The sequence below is a fragment of the Rissa tridactyla genome, chromosome 2 (genome assembly GCF_028500815.1).
Source record: "Rissa tridactyla isolate bRisTri1 chromosome 2, bRisTri1.patW.cur.20221130, whole genome shotgun sequence".
NCBI lineage: Eukaryota > Metazoa > Chordata > Aves > Charadriiformes > Laridae > Rissa > Rissa tridactyla.
Window position 1 is genome coordinate 106052371 of NC_071467.1, and position 23533 is coordinate 106075903.

Genomic DNA, 23533 nt, shown 5'->3' on the forward strand with positions numbered 1-23533 from the left:
GTGAAATAAACATCGCTCAAAGCGCCTACGAGCGCTCAAGAAAGGAGGTGAATGATGACACTCCTTCCACCGCATCGAAGCAAACTCAAAAGGATACACAAAGAAATTCGCTAAGCAGATCCCGCTAGGCACACTGCAGAGACCGGAGCCGCTTTTCCGCATTTCGCCTGGCTAAAGCTTGCCATTGCTGCTCCTTTTACACAGCCCGTTTGACACACTCGCTATCCAAGTTCCCGCTGCACCGGGAACGGTGACTACGGCACCCAGCGCTTCCCACCCGCCAGCAGCCCGGCGTAGCCCTACGGTCGCGTCCTTAAGCAAAAACTCCCCCCCAGGCGCTCCAGCGCCACAGGGACGGCGGCCCGTTGCTACCTGCTGGAGAACACCGCAGTTCGCGCAGGCCGCGGCTGCGGTCCCGGCCGGCGGCGGCGGCGTCTCTCCGGGCATCATAGTGACCGCCGCGCCCCAGGCCGGCCCCAATGCCCCCGGCAGCGCCCGGCGCAGCCACACGCGCCCCGCCGCCCAGCCCCGACAGCGGCGCGGGGCCACGGCCCAAGCTGCGTCACACGCCGCGCCTCCGCCTCAGGAAGGACCCAGCTCGCCCGCGCCTCCTCGAGGGTGACGCTACCGCTGCCTGACTAGTGGCCGCGGAAAAGACGGCGGTCTCCCCACACGCCAAGCGTTGAAAACGCCCGGTGAACGCCGTCTTGTCCCACTGAAGGAGAAGGAACGGCTGCTCCCGCATCTGCCACGGCCTCCTACGAATACTTTTTTTTTTTTTTTTTTAAAAAAAAAAAAAAAGAAAAGCACGGGCACTTCTGAGGGGCGCTGCCGCAGTCCCGCCGCAAGAGCGGGCTGGGGGAGCTTTTCTCGCCTGGCTCGAGAGGCCGGAGGGGACGGGGGCAGGGGCGGGGCCTGCGCGCGCGACGGCGACCGCGCAGCCGTCTCCCCTTACGGGCGGGGGCGGGGCCGCTGGAGCCGGGAGCGTCGGCGCTCGGGCCCCGGTGGAGCGCGCCGCGCTGGGCCGCACGCCCTCTGCTCCGCCGCTGGCCGCTGGCGAGCTGGAGCTGCTGTGTAGACGCGGCCGTGCTTGGCCGCTGCTACTCCCGGGACACACAGAGAACCCGTTCTTAAAATGGCAGCATACCAGTTCATCTCTCCCCGACAGCATCTTGTGCAAGCATGGTATTCGTGGCAAGGGATCAAGTTTTTCATTTCGTCCAGGCATTCATAAACAGATTTTTTAAGGGCCATATTCAGCATCTCGTCATCATCACGGCTGGCTGCACCTATCGCTTACACAACGTCTTTTATAGAGAGTAAGCTAGGAGAAAACTTCATGTGTTGCAGGCCAGGCTATCGTTTGTTTAGAGAAAAAGAAGATAATAACTGCTGACTGTGTTGTTCCACTCCCGAGGTACCGTCCCATCGCATTATTTCCATAGCAGTCATTCAGTATCCAGTACGCAGGGTAGATAGTTGCACACAGTGTCACTTAGTTTGTGGGTTTTTCTGTTCAGCTCATGGTGTTGGACTTTTATTTACTGAATGCTCTTTGCGATGTTGCTCCTGTTTTAGTCTACCTGAAACTTTCTCTGGCTCATGGTTTATCCAGGTACTTCAAAAGGCTTTTTCTCTCTTGTCTTCCTGGTAGTTTGTACATAGTCCTCAGAGGAGTCACTATTCATCTCTAGATCTCCAGAGCCAAATTAAATCTTCCTTCTCACTAACAACAGTGCACACAGCTGCATGGTTAACTGGACCTTGATTGAGATGACGAAACTTGTAACTCCTGCATAAGTTTACAACAAGATAATAAAGTACTTGTTAGAACAGGAGTAGAGCTTAAGGAACACTGTCAGTGAAATGAATCACTCCCTCTGGAGTAAATTTCCCATGTGAAGTGCCCTTCCTAGGGAATGGAGCTGAGTGCTACTTGGTTTTGATTTGAGAGGTTAGGTCAGGTATCAAGGCACTTTGTTAGATGAGATAGTTAAGGCCAGGGTTCTGCAGAAAGAAACTATGCTCTATCAGAAATAAGTGAATAGATAAGATGTTCTCTGAGGAGTTCAGTGTTTCTTACAACCATTCATGCTTAAGTGAAAATCTTACTCTCAAAATTATGTTTTAACATTGAAGATGCCCAAATTGTCTAGCTGTTTATACTTCTGTAAAAGCGCATAAGTTTCAATGCTTCAGACTCTGAATACATGCAGACCTAGGCAAGGAAACGTATGAAAATTCAGTATTGCCGTTTTATTTTTTATGTGAAGTTCCCACTCCTTGACAAGAAGAAAATATTTTAAAACTCTGTTTTAACACACCCTACAAAAACTAGTTATTAGAAGCATTTCCTTCAAAAAATTAAGAGATTTAAAACAAACAGTATGAAAAAGTAAGGTAAACTATATGCTTTTTTTTTTTTTTTAATTGCACTTAACTTGAGTTGGAGGTCTTGGAGTTATGAAGTTCTGCTTCATTATATCACAAGTGATGAGCACATCAGAATTCGGAGAAAATGCCTGGGGATGGATGGGCACTAGGAAGGGCAGACAGGAGCTCAAAGAGGAGGATTCTAGATCTGGCATTTAAAAAGCCCCGTGAGTTCAACAGTAGGCTTATACAGGGCTAAGCTGTGTATACCATGAGGTCTGAGTCACAGAGACTTTGATCTCTTTTGTTGATGATGAAACAGAAAATTGGCCACTGTTGATAGCTGTGAATCTCCTCATTGCTGAATGGGGCCATTTGAAAAGAAGGAAACGATGCCTGCAGTGTTACTGTGTTTGTTTAGCAGAACTGAAATATCCAGCAGCACCTAAACATAACTTCTTTACTGTTGCTCATAGAGACAACATAAATTGTCCTTCCTGTTTCTTGTGAATGTAGAACAGAAAGAATCAGACGCTGATGTTCCCAAAGAGGTTCTGCACAAACACTCAAGTGGTCATTCATAGCACAAAAGTGTCATCCTCTCATCACCAGGAACTGAAGGCAATATTGATCACAGGTGCAATTAGAGAGGCTCTGCAGAGGAAATGAAGATGCCTAACCATCTTCACATCTTGTCAGTGTGACAGCACCATAGTCTCTGTCAGTCTCAGCTTTATAACAGAAAAGTTTATTAACTATAGTTAAGTGTGAAAGAAACTCGTATTAATCCAGCACCGTAGTTTTACTTCCACGTACTCCCCACTGAGCTCTTCCATAAACAAAGACTTAAAGGACTGTGGAGACTTAAAAGACTTAAAGCATGTGGAGGAAAAGAAAGCTATTGGAAGTAGTCAACATGGATTCACTGAGGGGAAATCTGGTAGCCTTCTGTGATGGCATGAGTGGATGCATAGATGAGGTGGATGTTGTCTGCCTTGAGTTCAGCAAGGCTTTCGCCATGGTCTCCCACAGCATCCTCATAGGGAACCTTAGGAAGTGTGGGTTAGATGAATGGACAGTGGGGTGGATTGAAAACTGGTTGAAAGATTAGAGCTCAGAAGGTCATGATTAGGGCACAGAGTCTAGTTGGAGGTCAGTGAGAAGTGGTGTTCCCCAGGGGTCAGTAGTGGGCCCAGTCCTGTTCAATCTCTTCCTCAATGATCTGGATGAGGGGATAGAGTGCAGCCTCAGCAAGTTTGCTAATGATCCAAAAGTGGGAGGCGTGGCTGACAGAGCAGAAGGCTGTGCTGCCATCCAGCGAGACCTGGACAGGCTGGAGAGTTGGGCAGAGAGAAATCTTATACATTCAATAAAGGCAAGTGTAGGGTGCTGGCCCTGGGGAGGGCTAAGCCCACGTACGAGTAGAGGTTAGGGGCTGAGCTGCTGGAGAGCAGCTGTGTGGAAAGAGACGTGGGAGTCCTGGTGGACAACAGGATGACCATGAGCCAGCAATGTGCCCTTGTGGCCAAGAAGGCCAATGGCATCCTGGGGTGCATCAAGAATAGCGTGGCCAGCAGGTCGAGGGAGGTCATCCTCCCCCTCTACTCTGCCCTGGTGAGGCCGCATCTGGAGTAGCGTGTCCAGTTCTGGGCTCCCCGGTTGAAGAAGGACAGGGAACCGCTGGAGAGGGTACAGCAAAGGGCTATGAAGATGATTAGGGGACTAGAACATCTCTCTTATGAAGAAAGGCTGAGGGATTTGGGTCTTTTTCATCTGGAAAAAAGACAGCTGAGGGGGGAATCTTATCAATGCTTGTAAATACTTAAAGGGTGGGTGTCAGGAGGATGGGGCCAGGCTCTTTTCAGTGGTGCCCAGTGACAGGACAAGAGGTAACAGGCACAAACTTGAGCACAGGAAGTTCCACCTAAACATGAGGAGGAGCTTCTTTACTTTGAGGATGGCAGAGCACTGGAAGAGGCTGCCCAGAGAGGTGGTGGAGTCTCCCTCCCTGGAGACATTCAAAACCCGCCTGGACGTGTTCCTGTGCAACCTGCTGTAGGTGACCCTGCTCTGGCAGGGGGGTTGGACTAGATGAGCTCCAGAGGTCCCTTCCAACCCATATCATCTTGTGATTCTGTGATTCTGTGTGACTGGATGATGTTTGAGATGTCATTGGATGGACATAGTGTTTGAAGCATCCTAATGCTTTGTCCCACTTGGGACAAACTTAAGGCTGATTTTTATTAGTTTATTAATTGGAGAAATTATTAGTGACTGTCATTACTCATGCATAATACTACTTTATTTTTTCTTTACATTGGTGAAGAACTTTGAGTATGAAGGTCTATTTCATTAAAAAAATGCATAGGTGCTGAAAGAAAGCAGTGAAGTACTACTACCATTTACATAAAATCAAGATGTGAACTAGCATAATGAAGCAGCATAATGAAGCAGCTGCTAGCCAGAAATAGCAGTCAGAGGTTAGAACATCACATTACGAGCAAATCAAAACCAAAAAATCTGCATGTTAGACTTTGGTTTATTCAGGAGCCTGGTTGACAGGGTCCCTTGGGAAGCAGTCCTGAAGGGCAAAGGAGTCCAAGAAGGCTGGATGTTTTTCAAGAAGGAAGTTGTAAAGGCACAGAAGCAGGCTGTCCCCATGTGCCTAAAAGTGAGATGTTGGGGAAAAAGATGGGCCTGGCTGAACAGAGAGCTATGGAAAAAAGGAGAGTTTATGGCCTTTGGAAGAAAGGGCAAGGCGCTCGTGAGAACTACAAAGATGATGTGAGGCTACGTAGGGAGAAATTAGAAGGGCCAAAGCCCAACTAGAATTTATCCTGGTTTCTGCTGTTAAGGCCAATAAAAAATGTTTCTATAAATACATTAGCAGTAAAATGACGGGCTAAGGAGAATCTCCATCCTTTATTAGATGGGGGGGGGTGGAGGGGGGGAACATAGTGACAAAGGATGAAGGCTGAGTGAAGTTAATGAAAGACTCCTGCTTATTTCAGTGGATATTGGTCCTTTGCATTTTGCACTTCTACTTTGTAGTTTTCTGGAGGAATAGCTCAAAAAGTGGAACATTTCAAATAACTAGAATATATTCAACCAACAGTTGTGGGGTTTTGTTAGACTAGGTCAGTTCAAATTCTCTTGGGAAACAAAAAAATTTCCTGCTATAAGGCTTCAGTTACATATTATTCCTGGGTTAAATACTTTCATTAGTAAGCAAGGAAGCCCTGATTCTTTTATAAATATTTTTAAGAAAATAGAAAATAAAATATTAAAACCATTATGTAAGACACAAAATTATTTCTTTAGTAAGTGTTTTGAAAGATAGTTGATTTCATAGCTGGAATCTTGGTTTTGTTTCAGTATTCACAGCCAGTTCTCTGATGCCAGTGACTACATATTGACTATGCTACAGTTCTTTTCAGCAATAGCAAGAAAATAAACATTAAAAGTGGATTGATTTAGTCAGTGTTTTGAATTGCAGTTGTTTTGTATGTAGAACTTGGGGTTTGTTGCAGTCCTGTCATAGCTGAGTTATATTAATGCTTATAATTTACAATTGCCATTCAGCAGATATTTATCATAGTGTCTTGGGTTTGCGTGGCAAAGTGGCTTTTTTGGGGGAGTGGGGGGTGGGTCGCTGCCGGGATGACTTCTGTGAGAAGTCATCAGAGGAGAAGTTATCAGAGGAGCTACCGCAATGCCTGACAGAGCCAGTTCCAGCCAGCTCCAAGACGGACCCACTGCTGGCCAAAGCTGAGCCCAACAGCAATGCTGGTGGTGCCCCTCTGATAACCTATTTAAGAAAGGGTAAAAAAACACTGCACAACAGCAGCTGGGAGAGAGAAGAAAAAATATGAAACAACTCTGCAGACACCAAGGCCAGTGAAGAAGGAGGGGGAGGAGGTGTGCCAGATGCCAGAGCAGAGATTCCCCTGCAGGCCATGGTGAAGACAATGGTGACATGGGTTGTCCCCCTGCAGCCCATGGATGTCCACAGTAGAGCAGATATCTACCCTGTGGCCTGTGAAGGACCACACACTGCACCAGGTGAATATGCCATGAAGGAAGGTGCAGACCATGGAGAGCCCACACCGGAGCAAGCTCCTGGCAGGAACCACGGCCCCGTGGAGAAAAACCCACACTGGAGCAGGTTTTCAAGGCAGGACCTGCGACCCCATGGGGAACCCACACTGGAGCAGTTCGTTCCTGAAGGACGTGTGACCCCACGGAAAGGACCCATGCTGGAACATGCAGCCTGTGGGAAGGACCCACATTGGAGAAGTTCATGAAGGACTGTCTCACGAGGATGGGAGCTCACGCTGGAGCAGGGGAAGAGCGTAAGGAGGAAAGAGCAGCAGAGACAACATGTTAGGAACTGACCACAACCCCCATTCTCCGACCCCCTGTGCCTCTTGGGCGGAGGAGGTGGAGAAGTTCGGAGGGAAGTTGAGCCTGGGAAGAAGGGAGGGGTGGGGTGAAGGTGTTTCTAGGTTTGTTGTTATTTATCATTATTGTACTCTGTTTAATTGGCAATAAATTCAGTTAAATTCCACAAGTCGAGTCTGTTTTGCCTGGGATGGTAATTGCTGAGTGATCTCCTTGTCCTTTTCTCAACCCATAAGCCTTTTGTCATATTTTCTGCCCCTGTCCTGTTGAGGAGGAGGAACGATAGCACGCCTTGGTGTGCCAACCAAGGTCAACCGACAACAGATAGCCTCTGTTAGAAAGGATCCACTGGACTTTATTGCTCTCCATCTTAAGTAATCCACTCCAGTAGCATCTAAACGCAGGAGTCAGTATAATAATCTTCTATAGGAGTAAACACGGCATATGATCATCCCAGTTGTTTAACTGTTTGCACAATGCTTCAGGACTGTATTAGCCAACATTGTTCCAAACATGCCTTGGCTAACTATGGGATAGCTATTGCGATAGGACTGAGGTAGCAATGTGGACAAGTGTGTACTCTTTTGGCAAGTACCCTTTAAAACAGTCCTCTTGGCATGCTCTGGGATCAAACACACATACGCTGTTACACACCGTACCCAGGGCATGCCAAACATACCATCAATAAAACAGCACATGAACCCACTTGCAGAGGCTATGAAAAAGCCCCGTATTACTTATCTGGAGTGTCTATGTGACAGTGACGTAGGAGGATGTAAGGGGAGGCTGCTGGCAGAGCCCTGAGAGCTCTCAGTAGCCTTACTTGAGACCTCTATACATGCCCTCTGCTCATGGAGCCAGGAACTGCATTTAAGCTCGAATGTGAGTCCCCTGTCTTTGAACGAGCTATGTGTAATTGTTAGAATGGAGGCTCCTGTGGAGATTGTGATCTTCCCTTGGTAGTTGTCCCTTGCGAAATATTAAGGAGCAGGAGTGGAGTCCGAGTTATTCAAGTGACAAAAAGGTGAGACTAGACTTATTGTTTGTACACAAAGACAGAAATAACTTCTGTCCTTTGAATTCTAAATCATTCACAGCTTGTGAACTTTGGCAGCTACCAATAAAAAAATCTAGTTATGATAAAACAAGATACTTGCATTTTGAAGGAAATTCAACTTTATTGCTTCATTTGATATCAGAGTAATAACAATCTGTAAAATATGTAAGTGAATGGGTGGTCTGCCATCAAAGGATTATTTCTCATATCTCCTCCAACATGAGTTTGCAGACATCCAAAACTACCTATACTGCAGTTTGAAATACTGCTGCAACAGATAAAAAAAGCATCCTGTATGGAAACTTTAACATGATTCTTTTAAGTCATTTTAACTTAGTTTCCTGGAAGAATGAAAGATATTCAGTTACACCGTGTGTGTCATCCATTGCCGCATCTCCGAAATATTTTTGAATCTCTTAATTATTTTAAATTACATTTGATGGTAGTAAGCAAAGAAAAGAAATTATCACTAAGCCATTGTGTAAACCCGTCACATGACTATCTTGTATGTTGCAAGTTGTTCTTCAGCAGTCTGAAAAATGGATATAACACAACCAGAAAGATTCAAAGAAGGCTACAAAGGTAGGTAATACACGCAAGAAGCTGCAGGAACACTGACAAAAGAGAGGTGAACAACGTATTTTTGTAAAAGCTTGTCAGAACTCGAGTTGCATGAAGGACTGTTTACTTTGCCTTGTGATATAAGAACTGAGGACATCAAATAAAGTTGCTGAGTAACCATTTCAAGACAAACAAACAAACAAAATGGTTCTTCACATAATATTCAGTTGAACTATGGAAATCCTTGACACAGGATACTACAGATGCTAAAAGTTTATTCTCCCAAAGACTCATACCAGGTTGCTCTCTGAATTGATTTTAAGCTGTCTCTATTACGCATGACAATTTCATTCCGCAAAAAATGTGTCCAATGGGAGGAAATTTTATATTAGACCCCATCTTTGCAGGCAAAGACAAATGGATCACAAACTTAGAAATTAACGCCTGTTCAAATGATCATACTTTGACTCTATTTGTTAGGGGAAAAAAAAAGTAAAAATTGTAATGTATGCATGCTTTTGTTTAAAAAAGTTTCACAAAACTAAAAAAATATTTTGAAGTAAACAAGATGAGAGGAAGGCTTTAAACAGAAAATCAAAAATGATGATTTCATCATTAAATTTAAGTGCAGGAATCTATCAGAAAAGTAAATTCTCATGAAATTACCGATTTGTTAGTTCAATTCACTGACAGAAAACAGAAAAGAAAATATCATTGCTCATGTTAAAGGTATTGGTCCTGAGTCTGAGTTCACTCCTGCAAATTTCTGAATCTACACAAGTGAAAAAGCCCTCAATTTGAATCATAGAAATATGACACTAGTTTTGATGAGGTTAGTTGGGAAAACTGAAGATCGAGACTAATCCTTCCGAAGCTGCTGACTAATCCACAACTTATTAACCTTATAACCAACAATTGTAAATTAAATTTAGTATGATCCAAATGAAATATCTCAGTCCTGAGCTTCATGTAAGAGGTCTACCAGTCAGACTTCACCACTGAAAAGAGGAGAGTAAATTTTTTTGTGTATACCAATTCCTATGAAGCTCAAAAGACAGCATTGAACTTAGCAATTTATTTTTTTTTCTGTAGCAATCGGAAAAGAAAGCTAAATTTTCATTGGATGAAAAACTGGTACATGAATAACCAATGTTCTTCCTGAGTCACTTCTGTGCAATTTTAGGAAAAAATGTTCAGACTTGCATGTGAGGATGTTCTTAAATCTCTATTTTAGAATAAGCACAAGGGTCATACTACCGTTAGAAATGCATCCTTTGAAAGAGGGGGCTAAGATTTCTGTAAATTTCCTCTATGGCCTTCCAGTCGCAAGCTGCTAACACTCTTGAGATTTACAGTGAGGTTGTCTTTAGGGAAAAGTAGTTACTTAAAGCTCTGCTTCTTGCAGACAACACAAGGAAACAAATATTTTTGTAGGATGAGGGAGTGTAACGCTTCAATAAAATCTTTTTCCTGACTAAAACCAGTGACATAAGAAAAAAATTTACATTCTTACTGTATCTTTTAATGCTAAGATAATGTATTCCAAGCCCTAAGGAAAAAATACCAGCACAACCAAAAAGTTGTGTAGGCTCACAGCATTTGGACTGTGCCCCCAGTTTTTGTCTCTGTCCACATGCCATTTAGAGAATACAGAAAAAGCCAGTATTCTTATCTGCCTCCTTCCAAAGGAGGAGACTTTCAGAAGTCTAAGAGTGAATGGGTTTGGGAACAATGTCAGGGAGCAGCAAGGGCCAGTTGCTCCCCAGGGGACGGGAGCCAGGCGCTGAGCACAATAACAAGACTGTCAGGGCAGGGTCCTTACCAGCCAAGCAAGCAGGGTAGACCCAGCGTTGGCAGCTGGGTTCAGCCTAGAGCCCAGATCACAGTGATGAGGCAGGTCTGAGGTCAAGCTTGGAAAACAAGTCTACAGGCCAGGGTCCAGATCAATGAACTCCATGGCCAGGCACAGGCCTGGCTGTGACAGAGCTGGAGGCTGGTACTCCTGTGACATTGCTTGGGCAGGGAATAATGAAAGCCCAGGCCTGAGATTAAAAATGTATCCTGGCATCCAGCTCAATCAGTCTTACCTAATGATTCCATAGTGATGAGAAAGTGAGAGTGATTGACAATGATAGATTCATCTGCCTTAAGGAGATTTCATCTGTTTTGGTACCAAGTCCAGTCTGGGGTATCAAATGGTGACCATCTAGACCTGTTCCTTTTCCAGAACAGGGAACAATATTTTAAATTGTGTCATCTACGTCTGTCATTTGTTCCATGTTCCAGAAGAAGGGAAGGTGGCTCTAGAAACACAAATAAAATAACATGAAGTCGTAACTGCTTAATCAGAACTTTTGTCTGCACAGTGTAAAGCTATATTTGGTATTTTCACCTTTAGTTAATTGAGCAATAATCCTATAATTCTGTTTTTTATTGTTCATCTGCAGGTAACTTTACCTTCAGAGAGGCTGAGCAGCAATGGTTTTGTTGCCTTTTGTTGCCTTTGTTGCGGCTTCTCTTTACAAGTCTTGTCTGATTTAGGTGTCCTGGCTGACTTTGGAAACATATTAATGTAATTATGCACATATTTATCATGCAGTAAATCCCAGTGAAGTCTATGAAAGTAACGTTCATATAACTGAGAGTACAATTTGTTTATTTTAACCAAATATACATACAACTGTCAACTATTTAAAAACTCATTTTATAAAATGCATATGCAAAGAAAATTTTAGTCACAGATAAAAACAAATATTACACGATTGACCTTGAGTAAGGTCAACTATTCAAAATGTGAATAGTTTTCCCTTCTTGCAGATGCCTTGGTTTGACATTCCAGAACTTCAACCAGGACAATTCTGTTGCAGTCAGCAATGAATTGTACTTCTTCTCAGCTTTGACGGTTTTGGCATATGGTATTTGAAAGCTCTTATTTTCTCACTCTGCTAGCTTGCATGTAATCTTTTCCAAGTTATTATCACGGAGGAGTAAAAACTGTATTGTCCTCTACCTCCAAATTATCATCAGCATGAAATGCTTATGTAAATTTTATCACTCACCCAACACAAGGTTCATCAATACAGTTACTGGACCCGTATTTTTTTCGTATTGCCATGACTAGTTCAGAATAGCCAGGCCAGTTGCAATCTGTCAACAAGCAGTGGGAAAGTTACAGATTAGCACAGTGATCAGGGCTGATCAACAAGATGATCTGGGCATATTTTCTTGAGTAGTGTTAAGTGTTAAAATGTATTTTGGGCAGTGGCTAATGACATCCCTGCTCATTCTTCATACTTCAGTGACACATTACTGCTTCCAGGTCATCACACAGTACAGAATTTTATTACTAAGCTCTTGATAAGGTGATGAAGAAATGTCATTGAGAGATATATTGGTGGTAGTTTATGACACCACCATGTATTCATAATTTATATAGAAATTAAGAACATGGGAGCTGGAAGAAATCTGTTGAATTATTGAGTCAAGCATCTTTACAGCAATTATCAGCTATTTAGATTTCTTATTCTGTCTATGTTTACTGGGAGCTGGTCCAGAATGTCACTCCCTGATTGTTAGAAGCCCAATTTTAATTTCCAGTTTAAATTTAATCATAGCCAATTTGTATCTTTTTTTTTCTTCTGCCAATTCTTCTGTTACCTTAAATATTTCTCCTCAATTCCAGCTGTGTACCCCTATGCTGTATTTACAAAGAATAAAACCAAACTCTGTCTTGGCTTCTCTTGACCCTGTCTTGTTTTGGTTTGGCCTCTGACAGGCTAAGCAACCTGAGCTGGTTTTGCTTTTTCTTTTAGGAGAAATCTTTTATTCCATGGATTGTGGATCACATTTTCTTAAACACAGTTGACTGGGGATGTATGTGAATTAAATTCCAGATGAGTTTTACTTGTGCTTTGGATAAGGGTAACTCAGTTTCTTTCACTTTGCAGACAGCTCATCTCCTCTTACAGCTGAAGATCTACTTGCTGCCGCCTCCTCGAGTTTCTAAACATTGTGTCTGGTTTGTAAGTATTTGCATGGCCTGAATATTGAGCAATTACTTTTCACTGAGATGCTATCACTTAATTCTCTGTATTATCCAAGTAGTTCTGAATACTGTTGCAGTTCCCCACGGACAATACTTAGTGTTCTCAGAAAATTCTATTGTCGTGGACTTAATCTGATGTGAAATTCAGTAATAAAAATAAGGTATATTTTTGCCTGGTATATATTCGACTAATTTTTAAGGATTTATATAAATATAAATATTCACCTGATATCCCTCTCACCTGGTTTGGGTTTTTTTTTTCCCTTTTAACCTTACACGCCTACAGTTCTTGTACCAATATGAATTTTCTCTAGTAAAAATAACACTTTGCCAATATTAAACTTTCAAAGGCTTTACTGGCATCCTTATGTCTTTACCTAATGTAGAAAAAAAATATTCATGAGTAATATTACTTTGTGGAGATGTGCCACTTCCGCCTCTCCCAGCTGTGGTGATATGCAGAGGTACTTCCTATGCAGAATTTCTATGCTGTCTTTCACTGGAACCTCTTATTTCAGCTGCTCTTGCTGATTTCAGATTATTATGGTGTTCCCCTATTGACAGTCTAATGTACAAGGTCTCTGAAGTACTTCACGTCTCCAGAATGGAAACTCAGACAAATAGGATCCCACTCTTCTCACTAAAGAGACAACACTTTGGGATGGAAGTGCAATCTTAATTTGTTCTTGCTTCCTATCCCCAGTACCCTGGGATGCAATAACGCTAAGGAAACAACTCATTTAAGACAGACTTTAATCATCTGTTTTATTTAGACATTAGCAGGCAAGGACATTTTAATTTTATTATTACAAATAATATTGCAGCGCTATAGAAAAAAATTTAGCTTGCAAGGGAACTCTGAAGGTCTGTAGTCCAACCTGCTCAAAGTGGATTTAACTACAGGCTAGATCAGGTTGCTCAAGGCACTCTCCAGGTGATTTTTTAAAATCACCAAGGATGTAGATCCTACCATCTCTCTGGCCCACCTGCTTAACTGTTCTAAGAATGACGAATCTCCTCTGCAATCAGAATTTCTGTTCTTTCAGTTTGAATCTGTTGCTTCTTTTTTAGCTGTGCATCACAGATAACAGCTTGGTTCAGTTTTCCTCTATAAACCCCCTGAGGTAGCTGAAGATAGCAATCAGATCTCTCATTTTGTCTTCTCTTCCCTTGGCTGGACAAACCCCATTACCTCAGCCTCTCTGCGTATATATTATGAGGCCCCAGGTGGCCTGTTCCTCCAACTTGTCCAGGTCAATCTGAATGACAGGTCTGCCTTTGAGTGTATCATGTGCTCCCTGCAATTTTGTGTTATATGCAAACTTGCTCAGGGTCCTTCCATCCCCTTTTCCAGGTCACTGGTGAAGAAGTTAAACAGTGTCAGCCTCAATGTTGACTCTTAAGAGATGCTATTTAACTAGACTGCCAGATAGCTGATCACTGGCAGTTAGTCATAGAGGAGTCCTTTACCTTTTGTCAATCTGGTATATCCAAACTTCTTTTCTTCCTATTTTTCTTCTTTCTCTTTCTCTCCCTCACTCTCTATACAGAGTATACACTCTATAGAAAGTATATACTCTCTATACACACACATTCTGCAGAATTATGAGTTTCTGTTACATAAATTGACAGTAAAGGAATTTGAGACAGAATACACTATTTTTTGCTCCTCTGAATGACTCTATTTTCTCCTGCTTTTTCAGGTATTTCCTCTAGTGTAAGACAAATCCAGGCACACCAGTTGAATGGTACACTCAGCATTGCAAACTCGTCTGCTGGGTTATCACTGCTTATTATTCAGAGTCTTAAGAATAAATATATAGGAGTTTTTTTCAGGTGAGTGTACTACAGGGCATAAAAAGCTTCCGTTTCCTATAGTCTCATGGACATTGTGTAGGAATCTGGATGAGTCAACTCCTAGTTCAGGGTGAAAATGAATTGTCATACTCTTATCTCCCTTCTCAGGCTTTCTTCTTCTTTACCCTATTTTCTGAGTGCATATTTCTTCAGTACTGCAATATCTCCTTTTTAGATCTATTTTTTTTTCTTTTCCTCTCTGATTTGTCAGATGTTGGAAAGCAGCTCTGTTGCCACAGGCTGCTCACCAATTCAGAGGTACAGTTTCTTCTAATTATGAAAATAACTCTGAGAGGGGCTCTGGTTCTTTGTTGTGTTACCATGACATCAAAGATTTTTTTCAGTATCATTCTTGAATTATCATTCTCAGTGCCTCATCTCAGTACTGGGAGAACATCCAGGTGGTAAATTATCTGGTCTGGTACTCCTGTATACTTCTACTGCATGCAGTGAGTTCTTTTACTTGTTTGCCTCTGATATTTGAATGATAAATGGTTGAGGAAGGAGAGCGTACTGGTTACAAGGATCTATTTGAAATCCACCATGTTTAAATTTTAAGATCTTTCTTTAAAAGAAAGCTTAAACTACCAGATAGAACTATGGATGTTGAGAAACTTTGTAACAAGATATAGGTTATGTTTCTACAGCTAAATTCTTCTCCCAGAACAGGGTGTCTGCTGCATGCAAATCAGAAGTTAGTTGCCAGAGTATTTTAGCATAAATGCCTTTGGTCCTAATTGCCAGCATGTCTTTCTAGTATGCCACACACATTTCCCTTTCCTCACATCCCTATGAATGGCATTCTAAAATGATACTTACTTGTACCTGCAGGCTGGTGGTCTGTGTTCCTAGTAACACAACACGCTGTCTGTGGGTGATGCATGGTCCTACCTCATTTGCAGTTTGTGTTCATGCCAGACAGTTTTCACCACCTGCTTAGGCCTGGAGGGGGACCTGCCTCTTTCTTCCACCTAGGACAGCAGAGCTGCTGCTTGCTGGAGGCTCCAAACCAAGATGCAAGCTCTAGGGAGCCCTGTGGGGCTCGTCCGATACCTTAGCAATGTGTAAAGGGGAAAAGCTGCTGTAGGCCACCTCTTTTTGTCTGGGTAAAAGGGCTGCGTGGGAACTTCAGAACTTGTCCTCCATAAGCTGTTCACCAGGGAAAGCAGTGTTGGGACCTGGGACACCAGGACTGAAGGTAGGATCAGCTTGTGCTGATCACCTCAGAAATCAGAAGCGGGTACAGAATTTCAACACGTGAAAAGTCGTCTCTGAAACTCGCTGCTGGGCCACAGTCTTTTTTGAGCACATCACTCTAGAAAGAAAAGTATTCACTGGAGCTTTCTTATGTCTGACTCTTACCAGTCTGTGGGAAGACTATTAGGTGTTGGCCAGCTCATAATAGACATGAACATGGCTATGGTGGCCTTTTGACCTACCTAGACTGTAGTCAAGACTTAAATAAATAATAAGCTCTGATTTTTCTCTCTCCATCTGCATCCATACGCTGGCAAGTTCTGCAAGTTGCCCCCAGCTCCCTTCTGTAGCTGTATTCTCCAGAAACATTCAGTCTCTTCTGCCTCTCCAGTGCATGTGCTGGCAACCACAATTTATATCCACAGTAACAGTCTCACAGGATGTGTCCACTTCCTGCTGAGACTGCTGATGTCTTTCCTCTGCCAAGTCATACAGAGCACAGCTGGCTTTGGTGCTGAGTGGCTAACTGCTCCCAGGAGTTGGGCCTTCCTGAACTGACGCTGCAGGAGGTAGACCTGCTCTGTAGTGTTTGAACAAAAGGAGGCACAGAGATCTTCCAAAAGAGCTGCTTGTCTATCTGTGGCTTGAGCTGTTCCATCTGCTAGAAGAGCTGGCTGTTGAGAATTGAGAAATTCTGCTAATGTAGAGCTGAGAGCACAAAATGCCATAGCATGTCTGCATTGTACCCCAATGGCTCCTGAGGTAATGACTGCTCTTGCCCCTTCCCTTGTAAGAGCCTTTCCAGGAAATGGGTGAAGCGCCATCATCTTCACTCCTACCACCTTGATCAGGGCAACCTCTAGCCTTATCCTGACTCCTGTGGTTGCCAATCTCAAATGCCACTGTGAAGAAAGAATATTGGGAGAAACACGTTTCTTGATGTTGGCTGAAGATACACACTACAGCACACCATTGCCCATATTCTTCCTCCCTGTAGACAACAGCATTCCAAGCTGAAGACTTGGAGCTGAAGGAGGAGCTGGAGGAGGCCTTAGCTAGACTTGTTCCTCTTCAGACCATGCCCCAGGAGAACCGCCAAGACCAGTCAAAACTTATCTTTTGTAGGCCCTTTTGGCCTTGTCCAGCTAAGTTATAAAGGGGGTAAGAACCCTGTTGGAGTTGTGTGAGCAGATCTCCAACTTGCAAGTAAGCATGAAGCAGCTGGGATAGCTGGATGACTTCACAGGAGGAAACCAAAGTAAGCAAAGAATGGGGTTTGCTGTGTAAATATATGGATGTCATTATCATGGGTAAATGCTACCAATAGGAAAATGGTGACTTATCTTTGGAGAAAGTTACTGTAACACTGAAGGTATTAGTCCAGGATTTGATTGATGTTCAGTCTGATGACTTGTCTGGGAGATGGTACAAGAAGGAGTGGCAGGTTTGCACTTGGAGAAGGCCCACAAGCTCCTTTAAAAATCTGACCCGTGACCGGGTCTCTCGGTCACTAACTATGCTGTATGGGAGGCCATGGCATCATAAAACATCCTATAGGAAGGGTGAGGCAGTCTGTGGAGCTATGGGCAACTTTCTGAGGGGGATGATGTAAAGTATGTTGAATGATGGTGAACAGGTCCACAATCACTATGACCACTGTATCCCGCTTCAAGAGGGGCAGGTCTGCTATTAAATCCATATGCACAAATAGCCAAGGCTATTTGTCCACCGGGAGGAGCTGCTAGAGACCCTGTGATCTTTTGGTGCAAGTACAACTGTTGTGGGCCTGGATATAGTCAGCCACATCTTTCTGTCTTGTGGGCCACCAGGTAATCAGGTACTGCATCATCCAGCAGTCTCTGTGTCTGGGTGCAGGAACATGATGACATCAGCAGAAGACTTGTGTCTGCAGTGGTCCCTGTAGGATGTACAGCTGCCTGCCATAGTACAGGCAACCATCCTGTTCTTGTAGGCTGAGGACAGCTGTGCCAATGGGATGCTGTGTTTGGTTCAGGTTGCTTCCAGTGGCCTGGAAAAATTCAGCAGTGTATTCATCCTCTGCCATGGCTGTAAAGAAATGTCTTGGCAAAAACAGGGTTGGGATGCATGCAGAAGGTGTACATCCAAATCTGAATCTTCCTTCCATGACAAGGCATCTGCCTTGCTGTTCCGCTTTCCTGACATGATGTGAAAGCGAAGGGGAAGCATGTAAAGGAGGCAAGATGGAGAGAGGGAAGCTTCACCCGTTGATATTATTCCATGTTCTGATGGTTGGTCAGCACCACTGTTGTGGTTTTTGCACTTTCAAGGAATTGCTGCCATTCCTCAAAGGCAGCTTTGATTGTCAAGACAAGCTTCTAATTCCTTCCAGCAAGGAGAAGCTGCTAAAAGAAAAAATGGTGGCACTCTTGTGTAAGGCCGACCTTCTTGGGGAGGATGGTCACTGTGCCTTGGTTTGAAGCATCTGCTTCCGCAACTTAAGGCCAACTGGAGTCTGGGTAGAGTAGGTTAATACTTGTGATGAATACCCATTTCATTTTCTCAAAAGCCATTTGTGCTACAAGCATCCACCAAAAGCAAGCCTGTTGAGGTGAATCCTCCTGTAGGAACCACAATATCAGAAAAAACCCCCTTCGTAAATTGCCAATAGATGTTGGCAAATCCTAAGATCCTTTGCACTGCCTGCATGCTAGAAAGTGATGGCTTCAACAAGATGTTGGGTCCTCAGGAACTCCACCCTCTGCTGGACAAAGGATCATTTCTCGAGTTTGGCATAGAATTCTATGCTGCCACAGGAAACTTGAGACCTCCCAGACATGGTCTACACATGCCTCTTAAGTGATGCAGAGTATCAAACATGTCATCTGGACATGCTGCTATGTTGTAATGAAGCAGGTCCTTCACAACATCATTTACAATTTGCTGGAAGTTGGCCGGAGCATTGCAGAGAGCAGATAGAATCACAAATAGACTCTTAGTGGCTGTAAGTGGTGTGAAAAGTGGTGTTCCATTCATTCTGCTGCCAAGCCTCTCACAGGTCTAGCTTTGTGAAGCAGCAAGTTGCCCGCAGATGTTCATAGAGCTCCAGGGCAAGAGGCAGAGTGTGCCAGTTCTTTACCATGACCCAAAGTCTCTCCCTCCCTCCCTCCCTTTTGGTGGCGGTGGTCCAGAGAGCTTACTGCCCCAGTGCCGGACCCCTGAGGCCTTCCCTTCCTCCCGAAGCCATAGAGCTCACAGTGTCTGACATTTGCTGTCCACAGCTGGGAGTGCACAGCTTCCTACTGATATAATTGCCTGAGTATAATCCTTGTATATTTTATATTGGTATCCGGATCAATACTGGTTCTTTAGTATTATTAATGTTAATTATTTAATCTTATTCTATTAAATCTATTTATAATTCAACCCTTGTGTTTCCCTGTTTTTCCCTGATTCCCCTTCCCGGGTGGGGAGGGGTCATCGTTAGTCTAAACTACAACGAATTGTTGTGAGTTTCTCAAACCATAATAGATGATAGTGTTTTCTGCCTCCTTCTTCTCGCAGACATCCACAGGATCATTGTATTTATCTGGGAGCACAAAGGGGTAGTGAGCAGAGGCTGAGGTAGAGGTACAGTCTTGGCATCTGGCAAGACGGAGCTGCAGTGGTATAAGAACACTGGGCTGAGGCTGTGCTATGGTGCCACACATAGTGTAAAACCAGAAACATGAGAGTCCAGACCAACCCACGTGGGGTGCTGAAATGGGGAAGACAGCCTGGAGGAGATCCCAGGGTAGACTTTTGCCCTCTGGATCTGTATATTCCTTTCCTGCAGGGAAACACAAGAAACCCAATTGCCAGTTAATGAGAAGGTTGTGCTTCTGTAATGCAGCGGACTAGACATAAATTGCAGGGCTTTAACAGCAGGTTGCAGAGGTGATGTGCAGGATTGCACTGTGCCAATCACAGCTAGTACCAGATAACTCTGAAATCAATGTAAACAACCCCCTACACCCTAAAACTTCGTAGGAGCACATGGCACCCCAGCTCACACATATTTAAGAGACAGCAGCAGCCACTTATGGAGGAAAAGAGGAAATGACACTGAGAAGAAGCAGAGGAGACATGAAAGAACAAATGGAAGAAACACACAGAAGACGACATTGTTGGGGATGCAGCTGGAGATGTACTCCTGAAAAGAGGTGCTCTATACCTGTAGAGGTACACTCTGAAGGGAACTGCAGCCCATGGTGAGCCATACCAGAGCAGAGGAAAATGAGTAAGAAGCAAGGAGCAGCAGCAAAACACCGTTACACAAATTATTCCACCCTCTTGCATCACCAATTGCCTCACCAAAGGAATGAATTTGATTAGGCAGTAATCTGTAGTGGGCATTAAGGGCTCATTCTTCCCAGACAGTTTCCCAGAACCAATGCATAAATGGGATTGTTTAATCAGCAACCAACTGGCTTCCCTCCTGGAGCTGGCAATCACAGCCGCAGCTGCATATCAATGGTCACCAAAGACACCGCTTCAAATCAGTGAATAAGGCTTCAGGGTTCTGGAAAACAGTCATTGCATTTCTTATAGAGGTGACTCAGTCCAGGAACACCCTGAAAGCCAGGAGATTATGACTGCAGAGCAGCTAGTGTCTATTGCTTTGGCTGTAAAGATTAGCCACCTGTGCCTAATAAATCCCTGAACCCTCACCTGATCCCCACTGAAAGAGGTTTGGCAAAGCTGGGGCAAGGGTAGCTCTGGGCACAGAGGATGTTAAAGAATCCAGCAGGGCTGTGACCTGTCTCTGCTTCCTGGCCGGGGTTTGGAGATTAGCTTGGAGCTGTAGGGAGCCACTGGGGCTAGCCCCTGCACAGCCTGAGGGCCTGGCCCCATGGTGCTCACCTCAGAGTTCAAGGAGGCTTGACCTCTCAGGCAGGAGTAGGGACAGCTCCACAGGGGAAGGCAAGATGGGACTGACCATAAAACAGGCAGAGGCAGTGATCTCACCGCTCACGGTACAGTCCTATAGTACCTAAGCAGGGTTGGTGACAATAACAGGCTTCATCAGTACAGTGATCACCAGACAAAGGCAAGGTGGTAAGTCAGATCTGAGATCAGTCGTGAAATCCAGGAGACAGAACAAGTAACAGGAGACAGAAGTGGACACAAGTATCCCTGTGGTACACCTACGATGTAGCTCAGGAAGAGTCAGGGACACAGTTCTGAATTTAAATGGAGCTCCTGGTCCCATGAGGCAAAGCGTGAGGGTGGAAGCCCCAGGTGACGCTGGTCAGGGCAAGTAAGGTCTATTGACACACTCATGGCCTTAATTTTCCTGTGCAGTGCTTTGGAATGGACACTCAGATTTATCAAACCAGGCTAGCCATTCTGTCACTGGTATTATGTTATTAGTATCAGTACTAGTACCCTATCAGTGCTAGTATCAGTATTAGTACCCTACTGTTATGTTTTCTTTCAGCTTCTAACTTGTTTAGATCATCAGGGCACCCATACTTGTTGGGTCATCTGCAGCTTAATCTTGACATTTTACCTTCTTTCACTGCTGCCTGGCCAGGACTGCAAAGGATCTTTAATTTGACATCATCTGCCAAAGGTTAGTGCTCAGTCTGTTTCCTCCCTCTGTGCTGCTCTAGATTTTGCAGACCTCTATCATATCCCCTCTCCCTCTTTTCTAGAAGGTTTATCTAAGCTATTCTTTGTACAGAAGCCATTGCATGCTTATGATCCCTTTTTCCTTGCACTTTTCTGAACCTTTCCCTGTTCCTTTGTACTCTTTTTGAGATGGAGGACCCAGATTTGTGTACAATATTTATCGATTTATGTAATGTCGTGATGTTTTCTCTGTTTTATTCTTTACTCCTTTCTTAGCAATGTTTAACAATTGCTTTGCTTTCTTTTACACTACTGGGCAGAGAAGACATTTTCATACAACTACCTGTTATAACTGCTGTAACATCTCAGGGCTCTTCATTTCATATGTGAAGATAGGATGGTTTCTTCCCATACGCAGTACTTTACATTGAGCGTCCCTAAATTCGATCTGTCATTTTTTACCCATACACTCGGTATCCTAAAACTCTTCTGCTTGCAATTCTTCTCAGCCTGGCATTGCCTGTATTTCCCTAAATAACACCGTACCATCAGCAGACTCTGACGCTGCCATTTCCGGATCCTTGAGAAATATATTGCACAGACCAGGTACCAGAACACATCCTTGTCGGACCCTGTTGGTGACCTCCTTTTACCATGAAAACAGCCTATTCGCTCCTACTGTCTTATTTCCTGTCTTTCAACCGGTTATTTACCCCTGCAATTATTTATTTATTGGCAGTGTAACTTTTATGAGTTTTTGATGAGTGACCTCTCCAAATACCTTCCAGAGATCCATGGTCAGGATTCCAGAATCTATCTCCCTTAGCCACAAGCTTGTTGACTCATAAACATTTCAGTAGGATTTTGAAGCAGTTCTTTCCTTTACAAAAGCCACTTTGACTCATCCCTATTACAGCATCTTTATGCATATGCTCACTAATTCTAACCTATCTTACAGTTTCCATTAAATTGCCTGCTACAGACATCAGGCCTATACTTTTCTAGATTTGTTATGGCTTCCTTTTAAAAAATTGACATTACAGCTGACACATCCCTGTCTCCTGCTACCAAAGCAGGTTTATACTAGAGGTTGTACAGGACAGTTTGTATTTCATCCTTGAATTCTTTGAGAATTGCTGGTTATATAGCATCTCGTTCTTGTGATTTGTTACTATTAATTTTGTCTATATGTTCCATAACCTATATATTCCATACTGATTCTTTCAACATGCAGCCCCTCGTGAGCCTCCCCATAAAGAAGAGCTGGCTTGGGAATCTCATCCAGCTCTGCTGTAGTGAACGCAGATGTAAAGAATTAATTTAGATTTTGCATTATTTTCTCCATATGCTTCTTTACATTTCTTTTAATTTTCCTGGTGCTGCAGACTGTTTGGCAGGCTTCCAGAGCCTCAAGTGTTTGAAAAGGGATTTATTATTAGATTTTACGCCTTATGCAAGTTGTTCCTCAAACCCTTTTGGCCTGTTTCATGGTATGGTTTACTTTTCATCTGTCACAAGTTCAGATTCTATTTTCAATTTTAGGCCCAAATTTAGCTTTTGAAGGATGCTTCTGAAAATATATCCCCAGCAACAGGCTCTCTTGTCCCTGCTGCTTAACCATGGCAGGTTCCTTTTTCCCCTATTATGCATTTGCCCTGAGCCTCCAGCATGGTATCCTTAAAGCCTCCATGTAACCTGCAAAGACATAATTATTTTAACTGCCTCTCCACTGTTAACAAGCTTCTTCATTTTTAGGTAGTTGCCTTTTTTTTTTTTTTTTAAATGAAAGCATATATTGGTGGACATTTTTTGCTTTTCTGTAAGGGCTTTATGTAAGGAAGGAAAGGACAAAAGAGACAGGACATCACTATGTGCTGCAATGGACTGTGCTCACAGCACCTTATAACTCTTCCCTTGCTTTCTGGAGGGGTACACAGTACTGTATTAAACTACTGCTTCTGGATGTGGGGATTGTGACCCCGATAGCATTTGGAAACACCTAGGAACAGCTTCTTTAAAAAACAGGAACCCCAGGAAATCCTTTGCACAGAGGTTATTGTGTGTACGCAGGAGACTCATGCTGAACACCTAGACTTACAGTTTCTTGGCTATAGTCCATTTTGTCTTCCTCACCAGAATCTCAGTATCATGGCAACCTTGCTGTCTTCATGTCAAGGCATCTCCTAGCAGTCACAGACCCCACCACGGGCTGGCTGGTCCTTAAAAATGACTGTACCATGATGCCAGCTCAGGAGTGAATATGCTTCTATTAGCAGATTTATCTTCTTTGGCATGCTGGCACTGACAGTTACGGCTAGGGATTCCTTTCTTTCTGCTTCCCTACCTCATCTCCCCTCTTCCTTGAAGGCAAGGTTGTTTACCAGCATCCCTGCTGCATATAGAAGAGATCTGTGACTGTAAGGGCCCTGAGTATATCTCCCTTGTGTCCC

At 43.7% G+C, this 23533-nt stretch overlaps 1 protein-coding gene across 8 annotated transcripts in view; it reads right to left on the minus strand.

Moving 5' to 3' along the window:
• The window catches only part of ICE1 (interactor of little elongation complex ELL subunit 1), a 36499-nt gene extending 35590 nt beyond the window's left edge, over positions 1–909 (minus strand). For 2 of the 8 annotated variants that reach the window (XR_008464669.1, XM_054189857.1), the window contains exon 1: positions 373–908. Coding sequence is in view for 5 of the 8 variants with exons in the window: in XM_054189857.1 (XP_054045832.1) it covers positions 373–450 (78 nt within the window). In the remaining 3 variants the exon portion in view is untranslated. The other 6 variants (XM_054189853.1, XM_054189854.1, XR_008464670.1 and 3 more) reach the window with 5 other exon arrangements.
• Between the last annotated feature and the right edge of the window lie 22624 nt (positions 910–23533).